The following is a 19,161-nucleotide window of genomic DNA, read 5'->3' as shown; positions in this document are numbered from 1 at the left end:
CTGATGGTATCTTCACTTTCTTTTCAGCCTCTGCCTCCGAGGCTTCTTTTTTTTCCAGGAGCTCTTCATTTTGACACCAACTTTTCCCTCAAAAAGACCAACCCCAAAATTTTCCCAAGGTGAGTATTTCATCTGCTGAAGCATAACAGCAGCCTCCTACTTGGTGGTTCTGCCTCATCTCTCCTTATTAATGAATCAGTCTTTGTTTGGCCAGGGAGTTATCAAAATTCACAAGCAGCTCACAGTGGTTGCAGCTGTAAGTAGCAGGCTTCTGCCTGAGAGTTCAAAACTCCCTCTGGGATGTACTATCCCAAGAAATGACACAAAATTCTGTTTATGTAGAACCTCCATTTCTGCAGGGATATAATTCTCCAAATGGAAGACACTGCGCAGATTAATCAAACAAAAATTCTTTATTTTGACACCTCAAGGCAGTAAAATACAAGTGCACAAAAGATATATAAAAGTGGCAGTGATAATGCAACTTGATGCAATCCTACAGAAATTTAGTCCATCAGAATGGACTGCTTCATCAATAAATCTATCTGTAAAATATTGCACCACTTTGTAGAGGGAGCACTCAGGAAGACACTGTTTATACTCCAGCCTAATACACGACCCCTAAACTGGTGTATTAGACTTCAGAGTAAGGCACCAATTGGCAAGTATGATTCTTGTTCTGTTCATCACATTGTGTGTAGGATAAATACAAGATACACATTAGTGCTGCACCCTTGTCAGCTGGAGGAAACACAGCCTTCATTTACCAGGCAGAACAATAAAAAGAGCACATGCCTAGTTTTCCAGCCTCCCTCCATTTACCTTTGTGCTTCCCACTCATAATTCTATCCCGAAAAATAGATCCTAAAAGCCATACTTACATTAAAAAAAGCAAGGAACTATGCCGACTTAGTGCTACAAAATGGAGAGACTGAGACTGAAGTGAGCCACCTGTAGCCCACATGTAATCCAGTGTCTCAGGATTTAGGCTTACCACAAAAAGAGAGCAATGCCCATCTCCCACATCACATCAAGTGGGAGTAACTGCAGTTGGACAGAGCAAGACACAAATTACAGCATGAAGAGGCTGTGGAAGAAATTTCCAAAAGAAGTCATAGTTTATGCTTTTAAATGATCATGGATTAAGAAAGAAAACTCACAGAACAGTATAATAATATAAAACTCTTCCCTCTCATTTAAAAGGAAAAAAAACCTGCAGTGATAAATAATCCAAGCAACATGCTCAGACTGTAAAGAGCTGCCTTGAATATTTTTGTTAATTAAAAAGGCAAAAGATCCTCATGTACAAAGCTGTAGAGCTTCAGGGCTTCGGTTGTACAGTGCAATTTATAGACTCCTGAGAAGCTGGTGGAGTGAATGTCTGTTGTGACATGTGAGTACTATGGCAAACAAATTCCTCAAAAGGAATATTCCATGCAGTTGTTCACTCTTGGGACTAAGGGAAGTTAATCTAGAATTTCTGGATTCAAAACTATTTCTGGGGCATTTTATACAGGCATATTTGTTTGGGTCTCTACATGTTTTCCTGATAATCTGGGATATCTTAGAGTTCTCTTGATAACTTGGCTATAGAAGGAATGTAGAAAAATAGACTTTTAAGTGATCAAAATGGAAAGTGTTGAGTACTGAGAACAATAACCTTCCATTTTAGGGAGGGGGAAGATTCTCCTTCATAAGAAGCCCTTTTCAATGTGTAGAGCAGTGGACTGTCCTGGATGAATAACCATGCAGAAAGTACTTAAAATTGTTGAAGTACAAGCATAAGATAAGTAGCATCTTTTGACTGATTTTCCTTTCAGAAAGGCTTAACTTAAAAACTTGTACTAGTAGTCCATTTCCAGTTTCGCATTAACTTTGTTTACAAATGTCCTTATGTCTCCTTCCAAAGGATGTTTCCACTTCTTTCCAGTTCCAGTGCTGATCCTCTTTCCATCACTTTCTATACATACACACCCAAATGGGATATTAGAATTTTAAACCCTGGACTGAGTCAGGGTCAAGGAGAGTTGGCAGTTTATTTTAGAAAAGGACATAAAGAATTAGACTGGCACTCCTTGCTTGCACATGTGATGTCACAGCTCATAAGAGTGAAAACAGATATCCACAGTCAAAGTTCAGCTTTGGCAGTATCTCTCTTCAAACAGAGCTGGCAAGGTTATTTTCCTGGTAGATAGCCAGGAAACAGGTAAAGGTCCCGACAGAGCGTGCTACAATATTCCGACATTTCCTTGCAGCGGTGGAATTCCGTGCCTGGGGCATAACCTTCTCGTTGCTTGATCTGCCTATTCACCTAGATGTGAGAGGAAAAAAATTCAAGTGACTAGAAGGATTAAAAAGACAGAAGGAAGAAGAATGTCATTTCTTTCTGCACTCCCAGATTTTTCTGTTTAATGCATTAAGTAGTCCCTTAATTATAAGAAGGATAAATAACTAGGGTGCAGTTCCACAGCAGCTCAAGTTGCTGTGGTCACACTGCTTTTTTTCACTCACTCTTCCTCCACTTTCTCAATCTTTTTATGAGTATTGCTGCTTTTGCAGCTGTTTTGTGCATGTTCAGGGAATGAACTCAACTAAAACAAAAGCTATTTCTATAGAAGAAAAGTAATTGTTGCAAGGAATATGAACTCTACTCGCAAGTGCACCATGTGACCACATCAATGAAACAGGAGGAGTCAAAGAAACAGCATTACTTGGTTAAACTCCTATGCAGCTGTATATAAACAAGTAAACAAGAAGGAGGAAAGAATTATAATTTTGCTACAAACAAGGCAAAAATAAGTGCTCTAATAGTACTTTAATCCTAGCATTCTGAAGCAATGGAAGGCCCTTCTAAAGCCAGGTGGGAGTGGGAGAGTAAATGGCCTTTACCTTCACCAGCATGTCAGCCACGTGGGTGTGTCGGGAGTCCTCTGCAAACACGGAGGTGAGAGCCTCCACGTACCAGGAGCCGCGCTTGGTGTTCCGCATGGCCGCCGTGCCTGCCGAGAGAGCGCCTGCCATGAAGCCTTCTGGGGAACACCGACACGTGAAACCTCCTCATGCCCAAACAATTACCTTTCAGGCAAGCATATCCACAGATCATATCCGAGCACGTGGGCAGCCGCAGCTTCAGGCTTTCTTCCTTGTTCGCGTCGCTTTCCTCACAGCCTGGAGAATCTGACCATCCTTTGCCATCTCTTTGATCCACTCCCCGGTCCAACTCATCTGTGGTGGCAATAAACGAGGAGAGGGAGAAAGGGAGAAGAAATTATCCTGAATTACTTGATGTAGCTTTCCTGTACTGACTTAGATTTTTGGTCAGCAATGCCACAATTCCTGACAAGCAGAAAGTTTTTGCATTAACTTGAGGCTTTCTCAGCTGTTCAAAACTCATCTGAAAGTTCTTCTGCGCAGATACCAACAACTGCTGCACCTGCTTAACCTGACATGGTCTGCATGCTGATTTCTGCTCCCACCTCTTCCTGCACAGATCATGAGATAACCATGAAAGCAGGGAAGTTTCTGGTAGTTCTCCACCACTCATTTGATGCCTACCCATGATGATTTTATTTTCCACTCATACCTACCTTGGAAATATCCAAAAATGCCTAGTGCACTTTGCAGTGCTAACTGTCTTTTGACTACAGAACTCAAACAAGAGCTGTAATTTTAGTTGCTAAGATCTACACCCAGGACATGTAGAAAACCTAGACCAAGTATTTCACCTAGTTCTAAAACCTGATTACAATACCGCTTGTTTCAATTAAAAGCATAAATTGTGCAGCAGAAAAATGCAAAATAATCTGAATCCAAACATGAGAGAGACCTACAGTCCACGGAGATTAGTTTAAAACCTGGAGAGCATTTAATGCTCTTTCCAGGATTCATTAGTGTGCATTATGCAAGTGTAGATATTCTCAATTGGTTTTCTGCATGATGCAGAGCTTCCATTATAATCTCAACTAATTGCTTAGTGGTGGTAACTTTGATAGTCCAGCTGTGTTGCAAGAAAATTAAAATTACATTTCACAAATTTTCCATATAATTTTGCCTTTTTGTTTTCTTTTGTTATGAGAATCTATTATTCTTTCTTCCTAACAGCAAAATCAGAGTCTAGTGTTACAAGGCTTGAGTGTCCACTTCAGAGGCCTTCCTCCTAAGATGTTTCTCAATTTTTATTGCCAGCTCATGCCTAAATAATCTATTTGGATTTCTAACCCTTTAACAGGCAGTGGAACAGGTGGCATCTCATAATTATGCTCAGAAAGTGGTCAGTTCATAAGTCAGCAACATTGTTCTTTTCCTCTAAACAGAAAACAGCAGTGGAAGGAGTGTGATTGTCTGAAACAGCCTAGAATTAAAGTCTCCATAGCTCAGAATTTCATAATTTCATAATTAAGTTCCTTTCTCATCTCTTAGGGTAGCAATGCATATTTTTTCTTTTATAACCACATTTTTTTCATGCCTTTATCACCCTTCTCAAAATCTTTCCAGTTCTCTGTCTTTTTAAAAATTTAGTGTACTGTTCACAGTGCATTTTATTTCAGAACACTCAGGTAATTTTACTGTCAAACTCTATTATTCACACTGTCATCATCCCATTATGTATAAAATCAAAACTTTTTTGATTAAAGCTTCAGAATTACACATCTTCCTCATGCATATCTTCAAACACCACTCCTATCAACTTTACTAAAACATGTAAAGCACTAACCCTTTGCATACTTAACCTCTAATTTATAGAACCACTGCCAGAGATTGATCAAGTCTGTTTAAATTGTACTGAAGCTCCCAGACAGCTGTTCTGCCAATTAATTTAAGTAACTGCTAACTACCCAGCTTTTAGTATAATTTTTCACTCTTTTGAATGGACTACATCAAATGCAGATTCTAAGCAACTTTTATGCCACACTGAAACTCTTCCCATTGCTTTCTGTTGCCACTGGTTTTTGATCCATGACTGTAGGTGAACTACTTAACTTCTTTAGTAGACTCCTGCCAAAAGCTCATTGGGAATTAGGACTGTACCAATATTTCTTTATCTACATTTAAAAATGTGTCACTAATAGAAGACAGAGCAGGCCTACAATGTAAGGTTAGAGAGGAAGAATAACTTATGTATTTCTCACCTTGTTTCAACTAGTTCCAGCTAACTTGCATGGCACAGATAGATAGACTACTATTTTAAAGTTGACAATACTATTTATACAGTCCTTTTAATGCTGTCTAAAGGGTACACATTTTTGTTGACAACTCAATTACTTTGTAACTGGCTTTCCCCTCTAGCTATTAATCAAGGTTTAAAAGAGGTTAGACAAGGCAGGGTTTTGTCTTTGCTGTTTTTTATTAAATTGAGTTTTTCCTTACAGTTTTTCAAGTATCTTAATCCTTTGTCTACTGCAATATCCTAATTCTAAAGTGTTATGCACAGCAAGCTTTACCACTCTTCCTTGACAGCAACTTTTTTGGGAATACAAAGGCCAAGCTTGATTTGTTAGTCTTAACAGACTCCTTATGGTAACATTACAGTCAAAAAAACATAATTACCTAATGAGGTCAGCTGAAAATTATGGGTAATTACACTTCTTTCCACCCTGAGTCTGCACATTCACATTTGTTCAAGAGTATCTAAATGGTCATTCACTTAAGGAAAGCAATCAGATTCAATTCATATTGTAAACATGCATGTTACAATATTCCCAAATGCTTAAAAGGATCAAGTATTTCTGACCACTGAAATACTTCATGTAGACTTTGGGCTTTTCCCTGTATTGGGATTAAAGAAGAGTAGAGATTGGAGGACAAACTGTAAAGCTTGCCAAAAATGAGAAAGAAGGGAGACAACTGTGAGAAACAAGGAAAAAGCAGGGGGAAAAGCTACAAGGAAAACTCCTCTATCACAATGGAAAAGAAGGAAACTCTAAGACAGAGCTTCACTTTGGAATAGCTGCAATTTCACAGAGTCCAAACACTTGAGAAAAAAATTTTGGTCACTAGCAGATCTGAAAGGTAGCTAGTTACAGATGTCTTTGTTTAGTTACAAAAGGGAGGAAAAGGAATAATAGAATTTAAATAAAAACGTACACAAAGCACAGAAGAAGAACAAGTTTGTAAGAATCATTAGAAGAGTTCTGTACAGCAGCATGTAAGAATTCAACAGCAGTATGTGGAAAACGGTGCAAGGAAAGGTCATCTGAGGCTGAAAACAGGCTCAGGTAAAGGAAAAAGCCAAGACCCTAAAAATAATTGGAACAACCCTGACAGCTCAAGAGACCATCACAGGAGACACAACACATCAAGGATCTAGAGAAAGACAGGACCTCATCAAGACTCCAGTGCTAGTGTACTGCTCCATGCTGTGCTGCTATTTGTGCACCATGTGTCCCACTCCCCCTCCTGCAGGCACAGCACGAGGAAGCCTCGGGGTATGGGTGGGACATGAAGAGTTTATGTCACCAAGGTGCTCTGGGGTCTGCCAGGCAATGCACACACCTCATGCACAGCTAAAGACACTTACAGAGCAACAGATGCAGTGGCAGCAGCGGGGCAGAGGGAGGTGAATATGGGTCCCACTTACACCTGAGAGAAGCAAAGAGGAAAGTTGACAGCAAGTTGAATGTGAGGGTGTGCATGTGTGCAAAATGAGCCTTAATGGCATGCCAAGTACATGGCTTTCAGTGCTTGGGCACTCACCTCCCCGGCAGGCCTGAATAAAGAACATTTTGGGCTTATTCTGGAGATTTGGGCAGTTTGCATTATCAAAGAGCCGGAAAGCCTCCTGCAACTGAGAGAAGAAAGAGAGGAAATTTCTTCACTGTAGCCTCCTGTAAGCCAAACCCAGTCTCAACCTTGGTTCCCTATCTTTTGCTTATTACCTCACCAGTCTTGGTAATCCTCTCCTTTATCTGCAAACTCAGTGTGTGACAAACATATCCCTTCTCCACCCTCTCCCCAGGTTCATACTTGCTTGGGTTCATGAACTCTACCTAGTATTTACACAGAGAGATAATTTCTCCTGCTTGCTATTTTTCATTTTCTAGACCTCCCCTTGCCCTTTTCTTCCCTCCAGCCCTTATTTTTTTCTATTTTAAAATATGTGAATCCTCAATCTTTTTTTTTTCTTTTTTTTTTTTTTTTTCTTTTTGAATATTGTTACTTTCCTGGAGATGACCTACAACAAGAGATCAGGACTCAGCAACATACCTGTAGTAGTTTGCCATCACTGCCATAAACCCCACCCTCCACACCATGGGAAAGCAGAGCAATAATGCAGGAATCCACATCTCGATGATCTCGCAGCTTGGAGAATCTCTCCAATGCATTCTGCATCTCCTAGAACAGGAAAAAAAAATCTAATGCTTTCCAAACTTCCATAGGGAAAGTGAATCAATTTTCTGGGAAGAACACAAATGGCCCTCCTTGTAACAAAGAAAAACCCCTCACACCTCAAATTTACATGAAAAAGACATATACTATTAAAAAAAAAAGGCAAAATATTCTTCTTTTATGCAATAATAAGTCTTAAATATAACACTGTGAAGCAGGAATTGCTTAGGCCAACAGAGGAAACCAAGTGATATTTTACAAGTGATATTTTACACTGACACTGGCATCTGGCTGGGATGTTGGAGCAGCTTAACAGATACATACTCTGGGACTTCAGGCATTCAGACACTAGTGGTCAATTCAAAATTTAAACCTGAAAACTTCAGGAACCGACAACGTGACAGATACAAATATCTTCTATCAATGTTGCAAAAGCTCTGTTCTTGAAGAAAACATTCTTTAACACGTCCTGTGTCACTTGAATTCATAGGGATTTAAAAGGACTAAGATCAAATGATGCTGGAGAAGACAGCAATTGCATTCCTAGGGAGAGTGGCTTGATTAAGTTAGTCATGGAACACAACCAATTTTCCTATGTGAAGAACATACATGTTTTTAGTGAAGACTGAAAGAGTGGAACTGAGCTGCACAGATAGACTGGTGAATGGGATGCCAACTGACTTCACCAGTGAAAGGACATGAAAACGTCACAATAGCAAAGACTACATCAAATATTTGCAAAGTTTAACTTTTAGGAGAGAACACTGGAAAAGTCTATCTATAGTAAATTGGAGACTTCATTAATTTGTGCTTTTAACACATGCCAGGAGTGGTCTCAAAAGTCTTCCCCTTGCATTAGGGTCAGACTAGAATAGTACCTCTTGTAGTTCTTTGTGATACTACTATCCACTGGAAGAGCTCAGCCTTCCAAGCTTTCTCATGTGGATCAGTATGAGAGCATCATCACGTTCGGCTTCATTTTCTATTCTTAAGTGATAATTCATATATTCAAAGCTCAGCTACGTACCAGAGACAACTATGACACAAACTCTCAGGCACACCGGTATTGAAGCACTGGGATCACCCCTTACCTGTGCAGTTTGGTCATGGCAGACAGTGACTCGGTAGCCGAGGTGCCTGAAGAGCATCTCCAGGGAAGCGCAGTCCACGTCTCCCCCGGCGCGATATTCCAGGTCCTTCTCGCTGCTGAAGCGGACATTGCTGAGGATCAGCGCTAAGCCTCGTGGCTCTGATGTCAGCTTGTATGCCTGCAAGGAAGATTAAAAACGGGTAAATTTAGACTACACAAGGAAATAATGGTGTGTTAGAATAGAACAGCTATCATTCCAGACCAACTTGATATGCCTGTGCTTGCCAGCCTCCACAACCGACAATGCTACAACACTATTATTAATAAGTTAGACTGCCTTGCCTTATTCCTCATTTCAAAAGAAACACAGCTTATCCATTTCAAATTGTGAATTAGATATTGCTAACTTTTCCCCCTTTCCTCACCCCAGCAGGGCCCCAATTATTTTTGTGTCACCCCCAACAAAGGACAGCGCTATGCAAAATTTAGCTAAGGTTTCTTAATTGCTGTTGGGAGCAGAGATGTAAAATAGCAATGAGTGTCATTGTAACAGCAAGGGACTGTCAGTCATTGATCTTCAAAGTTGTGCAACTGGCAAAAGAGGTTAACAGGAAAAAAACTAATTTAAGAGGGGTGCCTTCTGACACAGAAGTTACCTCTCTGTCCCTACCATTCCAACAACAACAAATCAATAGTAATTCACTTACTAACACTCCTGCAAATTGGAAGTAAAATTTAATACCAAAGGAGAATATCAAATAAGGTGCATCCAGGCACAGATGTAAAAGGAGCCTAGTCAAGCTCACACTGGCACTGCTTATTAATCAAGTCACCCCCACAGACAGTTCCAAAAAACCCAAACAAAAACCAACACACAAACAAAACCTCTGTTTCATTACACATAGAGCCTCTGACACTGTACAACCCTAAGGAAGTGTTTATCCCACAACACAAAGTAATTTTTCCTTAAGCCCATCCCACCAATCTATTTACAGACAGAATCAACAAAAAGGAATTAGATTACATATAAACTTCAAACACCGCAGCAGAAGATTAGAAATTCAAATTGTTCTACCCACAGGTAGAATTCTAGCACATAATCCTCATCTGGTTCTCAAGCCTAAGGATTCTATTGGGTACAGCTGACAATTAAAACAGCCAACTTACTAGCTGAAAACACAGTTCTACTATCTTACAGTCATTTAGAGGGTTTGTCATCTTACAGAAAATGAGGACACAGAAAAATAAACTTGAGGCAATAATACTGACAGCTCACAGAGAGCAATAGTACAGAAGTCATTCCACCAAGCTCTTCATGATCAAAAAAACAGAGGCAGAGATTTGTTTAGAGTTACAGAACCTTTTGGGATTTCTTGACACTTGTAAATGAGAACCACATCAAATGGAGCATGACTGGTAACACCTTTCATTTACACAAATAGCACAACCCTGATCTGCATCCCAGTGAAGCATTTCAACTCAATTTTAAGTGGCACATGTTCAGCTGATTGATCCAAACATCTCACATCTTAAAGACTTTCTCTGCCAACAACTTACCAAGTGCTGATGATTGTGATAAAATTCAGGAGTGCAATACTTCACTGGAGGAATTGAGGGACCATCTCCATTATCCAAGGAATGCTCTATTGGTTCTGTGCAAAGCCAAATATATTAATAAAAATTAAAAATTTCAGACACAAAACCTCTGTATTAAGGTAGTAACTTGCAAATTCTGAACTATATTCATTTATGTATATTTCACACCTCCAAACATTTTGTTTGATCAGGGCCTACTGACACAAAATGAAACACAGAAGAGAAAAAAAAGTACTGTAACAGTATACTTGTTTTATTTATTTTAACTGACAGCTTTTATTTTTGCTTGTATGTGGGTCAGCCTTATCTAACGCCTAGTCTACAGAGTATGAAAACAGAATTCTCATCTAATTTAAGATCTTTGTGCTTTCTGCTGTTTTGCACAGTATGTTCTTACTTTCAGAGTTTGGCTGATGAAATGTTGCTAGAAAATTTCAAACAGAATAGTTCTTTCCTGTCATAAAAGGCCTCCCATGCTGAACACATGCATAAGTGATCAAACAAGACAATTTTAACTTTCATAAAGTGCAAAGCCCTTCTCTTTTTTTAATCTGCCTCTGAACACTTTCCTCTGGATAACAGCAGATGAGGGGAATGATAATCAACTATTTGCCATTTGCAGACAAACACTCACTCCTCTGTACCGAAGAAACTGAGCTAATGACATTCACGAGCTCTTCTGAAATCCTCTTTCAGCATTTTGAGGCATGGCTCTCCTGGTTGGAGGAACATATGCTCTAAAAAAATCAAAACAACCCAACCTAAAACCCTTGCACATAAATAAAAAAAGTTTCCAAAAATTAGACACTTGCTCTTCAACACCAGAGAGAGCTCCTAGTAACCAGCATAAGGGAAAACCTGTGGTTAGGGAAAAAGTACTCGAGGCATTACCAGAAGCAACATAAAAACTAGCAAGGAGATTCATTCCAACCAATGTTTATTAGACCAGACCCCTGGCCTAAGCTGGAAATGCACGTTAAGGAGAAGCTGATTTCCTGCACTTGACAGAAGCTAAAGAAAAGCAAGTTGGACCCAGATAACACATATAAGGCCTTAAACTAATTTTTTAAGAAGGAAGTCTTGGTTAAGAAATGCTGCCTGAAGTCAGTATCTTATCAGAGCGCTAGCTCAATGAAATTCTATTACAGATCTTCAAGAAAATCTTTGCAAAATCTAGAATTTTACTGACAGGTACTGTTTTAAGCAACAAAGTCTCCCATAAGAATAAATGAAGCTAACAAGAAACACATATTGGTTGTCTCTTCCCATATGCTATAAAGCACCCTCTTTGATCATAATATAGTCAGTTTACTGTCAAGTTTGCATTCCTGGCATGAGCAAAGTGGTGGCAAGCTTATCTCTACAATCAAATTAAGACAGTATTAATTGGCAGGAGCCAACCAGGTAGCAAATCAAGTGCAACTCACCAAGCCAACGGGGTCTCTTTGAATTACAGGACTCACTGACAGGGTATGGAAGATCTGACTCATGACAGTGTTCAAGCTACAAGACATCAATAAATCCATGAAAAAGAGTAGCATAAAATAGCTTTTTTTTTTCTCTACAGTACAAAGCTGAAGGTATCATGGAAGAAAGGATACATGCATTTATATACACAAAAAAAAAATGACTAAAATATAATATTATGGTCACTTCCAAAAGAAACATCATGACAAGACGGCAGCAGCACTTTCTCTCAATGCAAGACTCCTCCCCTTTGATCATCTGCACTTCTACCCAAATCCTCAGTTTAGAATCTTTGCATTGGCGTCATCTTAGCTTTCTCAGTTTAAACAAGAACTTGATTGTCTGGTGATTCCTCTATTTTTGTTTGCTGTCAAGATTTCATTGTTTGTATAGTAAAGAAAAATTGGAAACAAAAAATTAAAAGAGTAGTCTGATAAATTTTACATTTTAATAAGGGAACACTTGTGCAAAAGTATTTGATCTCGCTTCCTTTGTGTAAAATATGTTTACTGACAGTTTCCATCCTTGCCAATGCACTAAGAACATGGAATCTTTCCAAAACTCTTCCTTTAGTACAACACTAAGTACACAAAGGGAAAAGGTGAAAAAAATAACAAAAGAAAGAAATACAAGTATTTGTTTCTTCAAGAGTCTACTCAGACAATCACTGAAAACTAAACCAATGAAGGTTCAGAGAAAATTTCTGGATTATTGATTACACATCCATTAAGACCTTGTTGGATGTAAGAACAGTGCAGGAGCCTCATACAGTCCAACAAAAAGAGGTGCAAGGCCCTGTGCCTGGGGCACCAATATATCCTGGGGGCCGTCCAGCCGGGAAGCAGCTTGGCAGAAAGGGACTTGTGTGCTGCCAAGCCCAAAAGGAGCCAGCAGGGCACCCTTGGCACAAAGGCAGCTGGAACCCTGGGCTGCACCAGGAGGAGCGATGCCAGCAGAAGAGATGAAGGGAGGTGATCCCTCATCCCCCTCAGGGGGAACTTATCAATGTGTATGAATACCTGAAAGGAGGGCACAAAGAGGACAGAGCCAGGCTCTTTCCAGTGGTGCCATGGGCACAAACTGAAACACAGGAGACTCCCTCTTAAACATCAGGAAATGCTTTTATATTGGGAGGTGCCTGAGCACTGGAGGAGGTGCCCAGAGAGGCTGCAGCCTCCATCCTTGCAGATATTCAGAAACTGCCTGGATGTGACTCTGGAAGCCTACTGAACGTAACACTTGAGCAGGAAAGTTGGAAGAGATGACTTCCAGAGGCCCTTTCCCACCTCCACCATCTTGTGATTCGTTATGAAAATTCTGTTCTTCCCAAGTTTCTTCCTCTCTGCTTTGGCTAAGGCTACTACAAATTTCAACTTACAACAAAACCACTCTATCCTTTGTAAACAATTGAGTTTCTCCCATTTGATAAAGATCCTTTTGTGCCCAAACCCAATCTGAAATGCAAACCATCCATCCTATTCTTTAAAAACTGCTGTACCCTTGCAATCTCATGGCTCAGGTTGGACATTGTCTTCAGGATCACTGCCTCCAGGTGCTGCTGCTTGGTTTCTCTCAGAGCTTCACAGAAGGCTGAGAAGGCATTAGGGCCTCTCTTGGGCAGCAAATTGAGGAATTCCACATTCCGGTCGAAGCTCCCAGACTTGGCCTGAGGAAAAAAAAAATCAAAATCCATACTCAAGTAACATCTGAGTAACATAAATAACTTGCAATGAATCATCAGAAGAACTCCTTTTTTTATTTCAGAAAAAGATTTCACCACTATGCTTAGCTGTGCTAGAACCACTATTATATTCTTCCTAGATGATTTCATTCACATTTCTGTTCCTATTTGCTCAATACATGACACCACACAACAAGCCAACAATTCATACATGACCACACAGTAATACACCATATTCTCTCTAAAAGTTTTCTTCCAGTTACTGCTGGAATAGTATCTGCTCCTCCTCACTGAATACACAAAGTCAACCACATGCTCCCACTACTATCCAATAGTTTATGGTCTCACACAGATAGTCAAATTCTCCAGAAAACATTAAGTAAAACACTTACTATATGCAGTCAGTTCCAGAATGGTATTTTCTATGTACAGATGAATACTTAGACCAATGAAGCAAAATATACTGGTATATGTGGAAAAGTAGCCATCAAAAAATAAACAGTGCCAAGAAGCTCTAACTGTTAGGATATTAACAGGTATTTCCCAACAAAATGTATAATTTCTACAATAATACTCTTCCCTGTGAAATCTAAATTACACCAAAAATCACACACCAAAATACTAGGTATATAAACAAATTTTATTTATTTAGAATTAATCTTATATTGTTTTAATTATCACTTAGATCCAAGATCTCTCCTTTTGGTGGATGATGGGAATAGCTGATGAGTTACAGATAATTAAAGCTTAACAATACAGCAATCACAGGAAAAAAAAAAAAAAAAAAAAAAGAAGCCTTGAGGTAAATGTGAAAATCTTCTGCTACAAAAGATATCACATCATCTGGTTTCATTCATAATTATCAAGCTCAGTGTCAAACAGAGTCTGGGTTTTGCCCTGACACATTGTTTGGGAGGATATTGCAAAATCTTGTTGATCCAATGTTTATGAACCTATTTAGAATTTCAGACCTATATTCATTCATGACTGACTAAGAGCATTTATTTTTATCCTTGCCTTCAGTGTTTTGTCCTTTCCCTTATTTATCAAACTCCTTTCTATAAATTGGTCTTGATTTGCTACAGGAAACAAACTTTCTTCCATAAATGGCCTCTTTCCCTTAGCAGTGAATGTACCTTTTCCTATTCCCACAGGATCCTGAATTTTCAGAGTACTATTGACTAGAATTGCCAATAACAATGTCTTACTTGTGCCTTCCCAGAAGTATGAAGGTTCCTTTCTCCTGGTAACACTGCTCCATTAGTCGCTGAAAATAACCACCTCCATACATTTGTATCTTGCTGTAAGCTCACAGAATTTTACTGTAACTAGAAGTCGAGACTTGATTTCTTAAGTATCTAATGCATTTTTCTTAATCAAGTCGAGACTTGATTTCTTAAGTATCTAATGCATTTTTCTTCCTTTCTGCAGCTGCTTTAAGACAAGCTAAAGGTCATTCATCTTCTTCAGTCTGTGACTCTAAGCCATAAATGATAGTTAAGAACACAAGCTGACCTCAAGAACCAGAATGCTAGTTTTACTGAAAAGTTAGGAAATTTCCAGAATGTTCATATTCTGCACTTTGCATGCAGAGCAGTCAGCTTTTGGCAGACTTCTTCCTTAATGCTTCCTTAAACACTCAAAGGGCTCTGCTTCCTGATATGACTTCATCTTCAACATCACATTTAGGTTATGCTAAATAATGTTCAGCAAACATTCAGAAGTTAATAAGACACTTCTTTCATTTTATTTCCCAATACATCCCTAATTTATTTCTTTCCCCTCACAGATGGGTTTGATAATCTGCATAACAGAAACTAATTGTAAATAAATTCTCAAGTCCTGTCAAAACTCCATATTAGTCTTATTATACACCTGCAGAATCCGTAGAAAAAGCATATAAAATTGACAAACATCCTAATCAAATTTATATCACTTGTCAAAACCAATGATCCCTTCATTACAGTCTAGTGATCAACGGAGTATTTAAATCTTTTTATATATACCATCTCAGTCTTTGATTACAGTACAGAGTACTCAACTTGTTTAAAAAGCATGAAAGCTCTTGCTATTTTATCTGCAATTTTAAAAGTCCATCTCAGAGCTCTGGAAGAACATCTGATGCTCCAACAAGCATTTATGCAAGTAGATGTTGGAGCTTGCCTTAAAAACAGCCGTTTCCACTGTCCCACTTTACTGCCACAATAATTTTCCCCCTGTGTTTGAAACTCCCCTCTTCTGGGTTTTCACCTAGATAATCATAACATCATTTTCACTACAAAGTAAACGCAATTTTTTTTTCTTTACAATTTATTGAAAATGTATATTGTGAAAAAAACTTCACACGGTTTAGTATCTTTCTGAACGACCCAATTTAAATTCAATACTGTCAGATCCCGCTATCTCCCCACATTTCTTACATCAAAGGAGGCAGCTCCTATTTGCTGACTCTTCTCCAATGCTGTACACCTATAAACTCTCTACTTACTCTTCATATTCCTTGTTAGCTCCTCATCCAGTTCAACCATCTTTGCCTTCAGTGGCTCCTTCTGGAACACAGTCCCCCTCCCATCTTCTTCTTACTTGTGGTAAAGTTTCAGTACTGGTTTGACACCTCATACTTGGAAAAAATGTCATCTCCCTGAGCTCCTTGATTTACTTCACTTTCCTTACATTACAGAAATTTATTTAAATGCTCTATTTCCAGAATTTTCTGTTTCCAGAAAATTTCCATTTTCTTCTTTTGTTTAGCTTAAATCAAGCCAACAGGACCAGCATAACTGTTGTCTTTTTAAGAAAAGATTATTTAGAACATAACTATTTATCGTAACTATTTATCCAGATCTTGATTTCCTGACTTATTGAGGGTGCAGGAGGATATATATAGAACCAGCCAGTTATAATATCCAGGAGAATCCATTCTCTTTCATCAGTCAATGGCATTTGGCTCCTCCTGTTTCCATTAAGGTACCTGGCGATCAGCATCACAATACATTTACAATAACAGGCTACTTAAGAGCACTTCTAAGACCAGTGCTCACATTTGCCAGAGACAGGAAGAATATTAAAAATTCACAGACCTACTACAGGAAGATCAAAGGTAAGACAAAGTGTTTTCCACTCCAGTGATTCTTTTTTTTTTTTTTTTATGCACTTTGCTCTTTCTCCATAGCACTGTTATGTCTAGGAGTATTTAGTAAACCTTCCCTTCATTTTTATCCTTCTAGTACAATGCATATTCTGCAGATCCAGCTTTCCTTCTACCTCTGCCATATTTCTATTTTTGTTGCAATTTGCAGATCAATGCCCTGCAACAGTAGTCCAAGTCACTCTGTTCTCTTGCTCAGGCTGCTACTGCTATTTATACACATTTAAGCACTTAGTTAGGTGTGTTTATTGTATTAGGCATAACTTTTCACTAAGCTACTACTCTTTACCTGACTTATCCATCATAACACCTTCCTCCTTACTGATAATCCATTACTAAGTATTGCTGCATTCCCTTTTACTCAATTACATCTGGAGGGAAAGGCTCCTTTAGGCTTCTTCTCTTCTGTCTCAGTTTAATACTTTTAACCTACTATAGCACCTCACCAAAAAGAGTACTTTCTCTGCCATTACCTTAGTAATGGCAGAGAATAGTTTGAGACGATTTTTTTTCCCTTTTCTTCCCTTCTCCCCCTCAGGTGACAAAGTGCAGGCCATCAGAAGCCCACCCCTACTCACCATTCACACTTGAGCAATGTTGTTGCTTAACCCCTGTGGGCTGCTAAGCATCAGACACTCAGTTACCTCCTCCCCAGGTGGAATGGTGGGGAGAACCCAAAGAATAAAAGTGAGAAAAGTTCAGACAAAGATGGTTTAATAGGTTAAGCAAAAGCCACAGGCACAAAGCAAAACAAAGAATTCACCCACTAATTCTTGTTGGCAGGCAGGAGTTCAGCCACTCCAAGGCTAGCAGGGCTCCATCACTCACAATGGTGACTTACAAACACTGAATATTCTGAGTGGGAAGGACCATTGAGTCCAACTTCTAAGTGAATGGCCTGTACAGGGATTAAATCCAAGACTGTGGCATCGTTAGCACCATTCCCTAACTCAGTTTCCCTTTCCTTCTTCTTCTCCAACCTTCACATGCTGACCATGACACTGAAACTGGATACGGAGTGGGATATCCCTTGGGTCAGCTGTCTGGGATGAGGCCCCTCCCAATTTCCTGTGCACCTCCAGCACTGCTGGTCGGGTGGGGTGAGAAGAAAAGGCCTTGGCTCTGGGTCAGCACTGCTCAACAATAACTAAAACACTGCGAAATCAACAACACTGTTTCCAGCACAATCCAAAACACAGCCTCATAGCAGCTACTATGAAATTCACTACTCCAGCCCGAACTCGGAGAAGTCCCTGATTCACTCTCTGGCTTGCACTGTTTCATGGTATCTTTGTTCTCTTCCGCTGGGGATTGGAGCTATTTCAGGTGAGACTGCCTGGAACTCCCACAATTCAGCATTGATATCCTTGACAGGCCCCATGAGGCATCTAATGTTATCTTTGACACTGCGTCAAAGTATGCAAAGTAATTCACATTATCTTTGACAATGACTCAAAATTAGTCAGGAAGTTATCTTTTCACTACTATCAAAACCTTTTCAGTCTCAGGTTAACATTTTCTACACTCATACCCAGAAAATAGTTCATAATCCTAATTTTCAGCACCCGTTCTTTGTTATGGGACCATGAACTTTGGTAGGGGACTAAAAACCCCCTCAGCTCTTTACTTGAGCCCTGACATGCACTTGTTGTGCAGTTTCAACCACTTCCTTTCCAGCCTGCTTTCTCTGAAGACCTGCAGCTCATCCTGCACGGTGTTCTGCACATTACCATCCCTCTGGCTGGAATCCCAAGCTATTTCCGATGACTTCTCCCCACAGCACCCACTGCACAGGGAAAGCAACACAAGCCTACAGACAAACAGCATTTGTTAGTTGACAGTGAGCCCTGAGCCTTGCAATACAATTCACGCAATTTACAAAAACATACAGGAAGCACCAATTCTTTATGTGGAAGGTGCCACAACAAACCGGTATATAAAGTATTCATTTACTTATTTTCACAGTATTATTTAGGAAATACATATTATTCCTGCTTCTATACGTGGAAGGAAAAAGATAAGCACAAAACTACAATAAAGGACTGGAAGTTACCATCCGATGCACTAAGTGCAGCCTGCTGCAACTGCACACCAGAACACAGGGAAATGTCAAGAGGAAATGCACTTTGCCTTTCTACAAAAGCACCTCACCGCTCTCCTGCACGCTGCAGCTCCTCGGAGTGCAATTCCCCTGCAAGGTGCAGGTAACAGGTGAGTTTTTCCCATGCTGCCGCTGCAAAGAGCGACACCGAGCTCAGCCAGACACAAAGCTCACGGCGCAGGCGACAACCCGCGTACCTGTATCATTTCCACCATCTCCGTGGTGATGATGTCTTTCTCCACCATGTGCTCCACCAGCACATTCAACACCAGCTGCTTGGCCAGCATCACACGGTTCTTCTTGAGAGCTTCCTGGTGGCACCGCTGCATGCCGCACGCCAGCATCCTGGAAGAGCGGGGACACCAGGGCCGAGCGCCGCGGCAAGAAGCCACCCGTGCCCCCTCCCGACTTTTGGCGCGGGAGGAACCGGCGGGACCCCGCGGGCCGCGGCCGCCGCCTGACTACGGGCGGGCGGGCGGAAAGGAGCCTTCTCCCGGCGGCCCCCGCGATTCAAACGGCGGGACGCGCTTCCCGCCCTCACGTGACCGCCGCTGGAGCGGGAGCGCCTTCCCGCCTCTTCCTGCGCCGGCGGGCGCGCGGCCCCTCAGGCGTGCGGAGCTACCGGGCGCAGTAGCCAGGCTGCGCCTTTCTTGGGAAGCGTACCGGCTCTGGGCATTTTTAATTATTTTTTTTAACCGGTTTTAGTTTCTCTGCTTCCGCTGAGATGGGTTTCTGCGGCAATCAGCTGCAGT

General features: G+C 40.4%; 1 protein-coding gene across 2 annotated transcripts; it reads right to left on the bottom strand.

Annotated features, from left to right (window-relative positions):
* Positions 1-424: 424 nt before the first annotated feature.
* On the bottom strand, positions 425-18,869 carry CASP2 (caspase 2). 2 transcript variants are annotated; one of them, XM_058018871.1, is made up of 10 exons: positions 18,607-18,869; positions 12,978-13,145; positions 11,440-11,515; positions 9,974-10,068; positions 8,418-8,594; positions 7,204-7,332; positions 6,694-6,784; positions 3,076-3,225; positions 2,890-2,999; positions 425-2,311 (listed from the first exon to the last, which is right to left on the bottom strand). In XM_058018871.1, the coding sequence occupies exons 1-10, from the start codon at positions 18,751-18,753 to the stop codon at positions 2,177-2,179; spliced, it is 1,278 nt and encodes a 425-aa protein (XP_057874854.1). In that variant the 5' UTR covers positions 18,754-18,869; the 3' UTR covers positions 425-2,176. The 2 variants fall into 2 exon arrangements, 1 of the variants encoding a protein (XP_057874854.1); XR_009114170.1 differs by lacking the exon at positions 425-2,311 and adding an exon at positions 6,518-6,579 and having other exon boundaries at positions 2,912-2,999; positions 18,607-18,823.
* Between the last annotated feature and the right edge of the window lie 292 nt (positions 18,870-19,161).

The sequence above is a fragment of the Melospiza georgiana genome, chromosome 2, assembly GCF_028018845.1.
Source record: "Melospiza georgiana isolate bMelGeo1 chromosome 2, bMelGeo1.pri, whole genome shotgun sequence".
In the NCBI taxonomy this organism is placed as follows: domain Eukaryota; kingdom Metazoa; phylum Chordata; class Aves; order Passeriformes; family Passerellidae; genus Melospiza; species Melospiza georgiana.
This window is presented reverse-complemented; position numbering and strand designations above follow the sequence as displayed.

Excerpts from the sequence above, each read along its gene's own strand:
- CASP2 (XM_058018871.1), bottom strand. The coding sequence starts at position 18,753 with ATGCTGGCGTGCGGCATGCAGCGGTGCCACCAGGAAGCTCTCAAGAAG. Across the intron at positions 13,146-18,606 it reads AGATGGTGGAAATGATACAG|GCCAAGTCTGGGAGCTTCGA; the intron begins GTACGCGGGTTG and ends TTTTTTCCTCAG. Across the intron at positions 3,000-3,075 it reads TGGATATGCTTGCCTGAAAG|GCACGGCGGCCATGCGGAAC; the intron begins GTAATTGTTTGG and ends CTCTCTCGGCAG.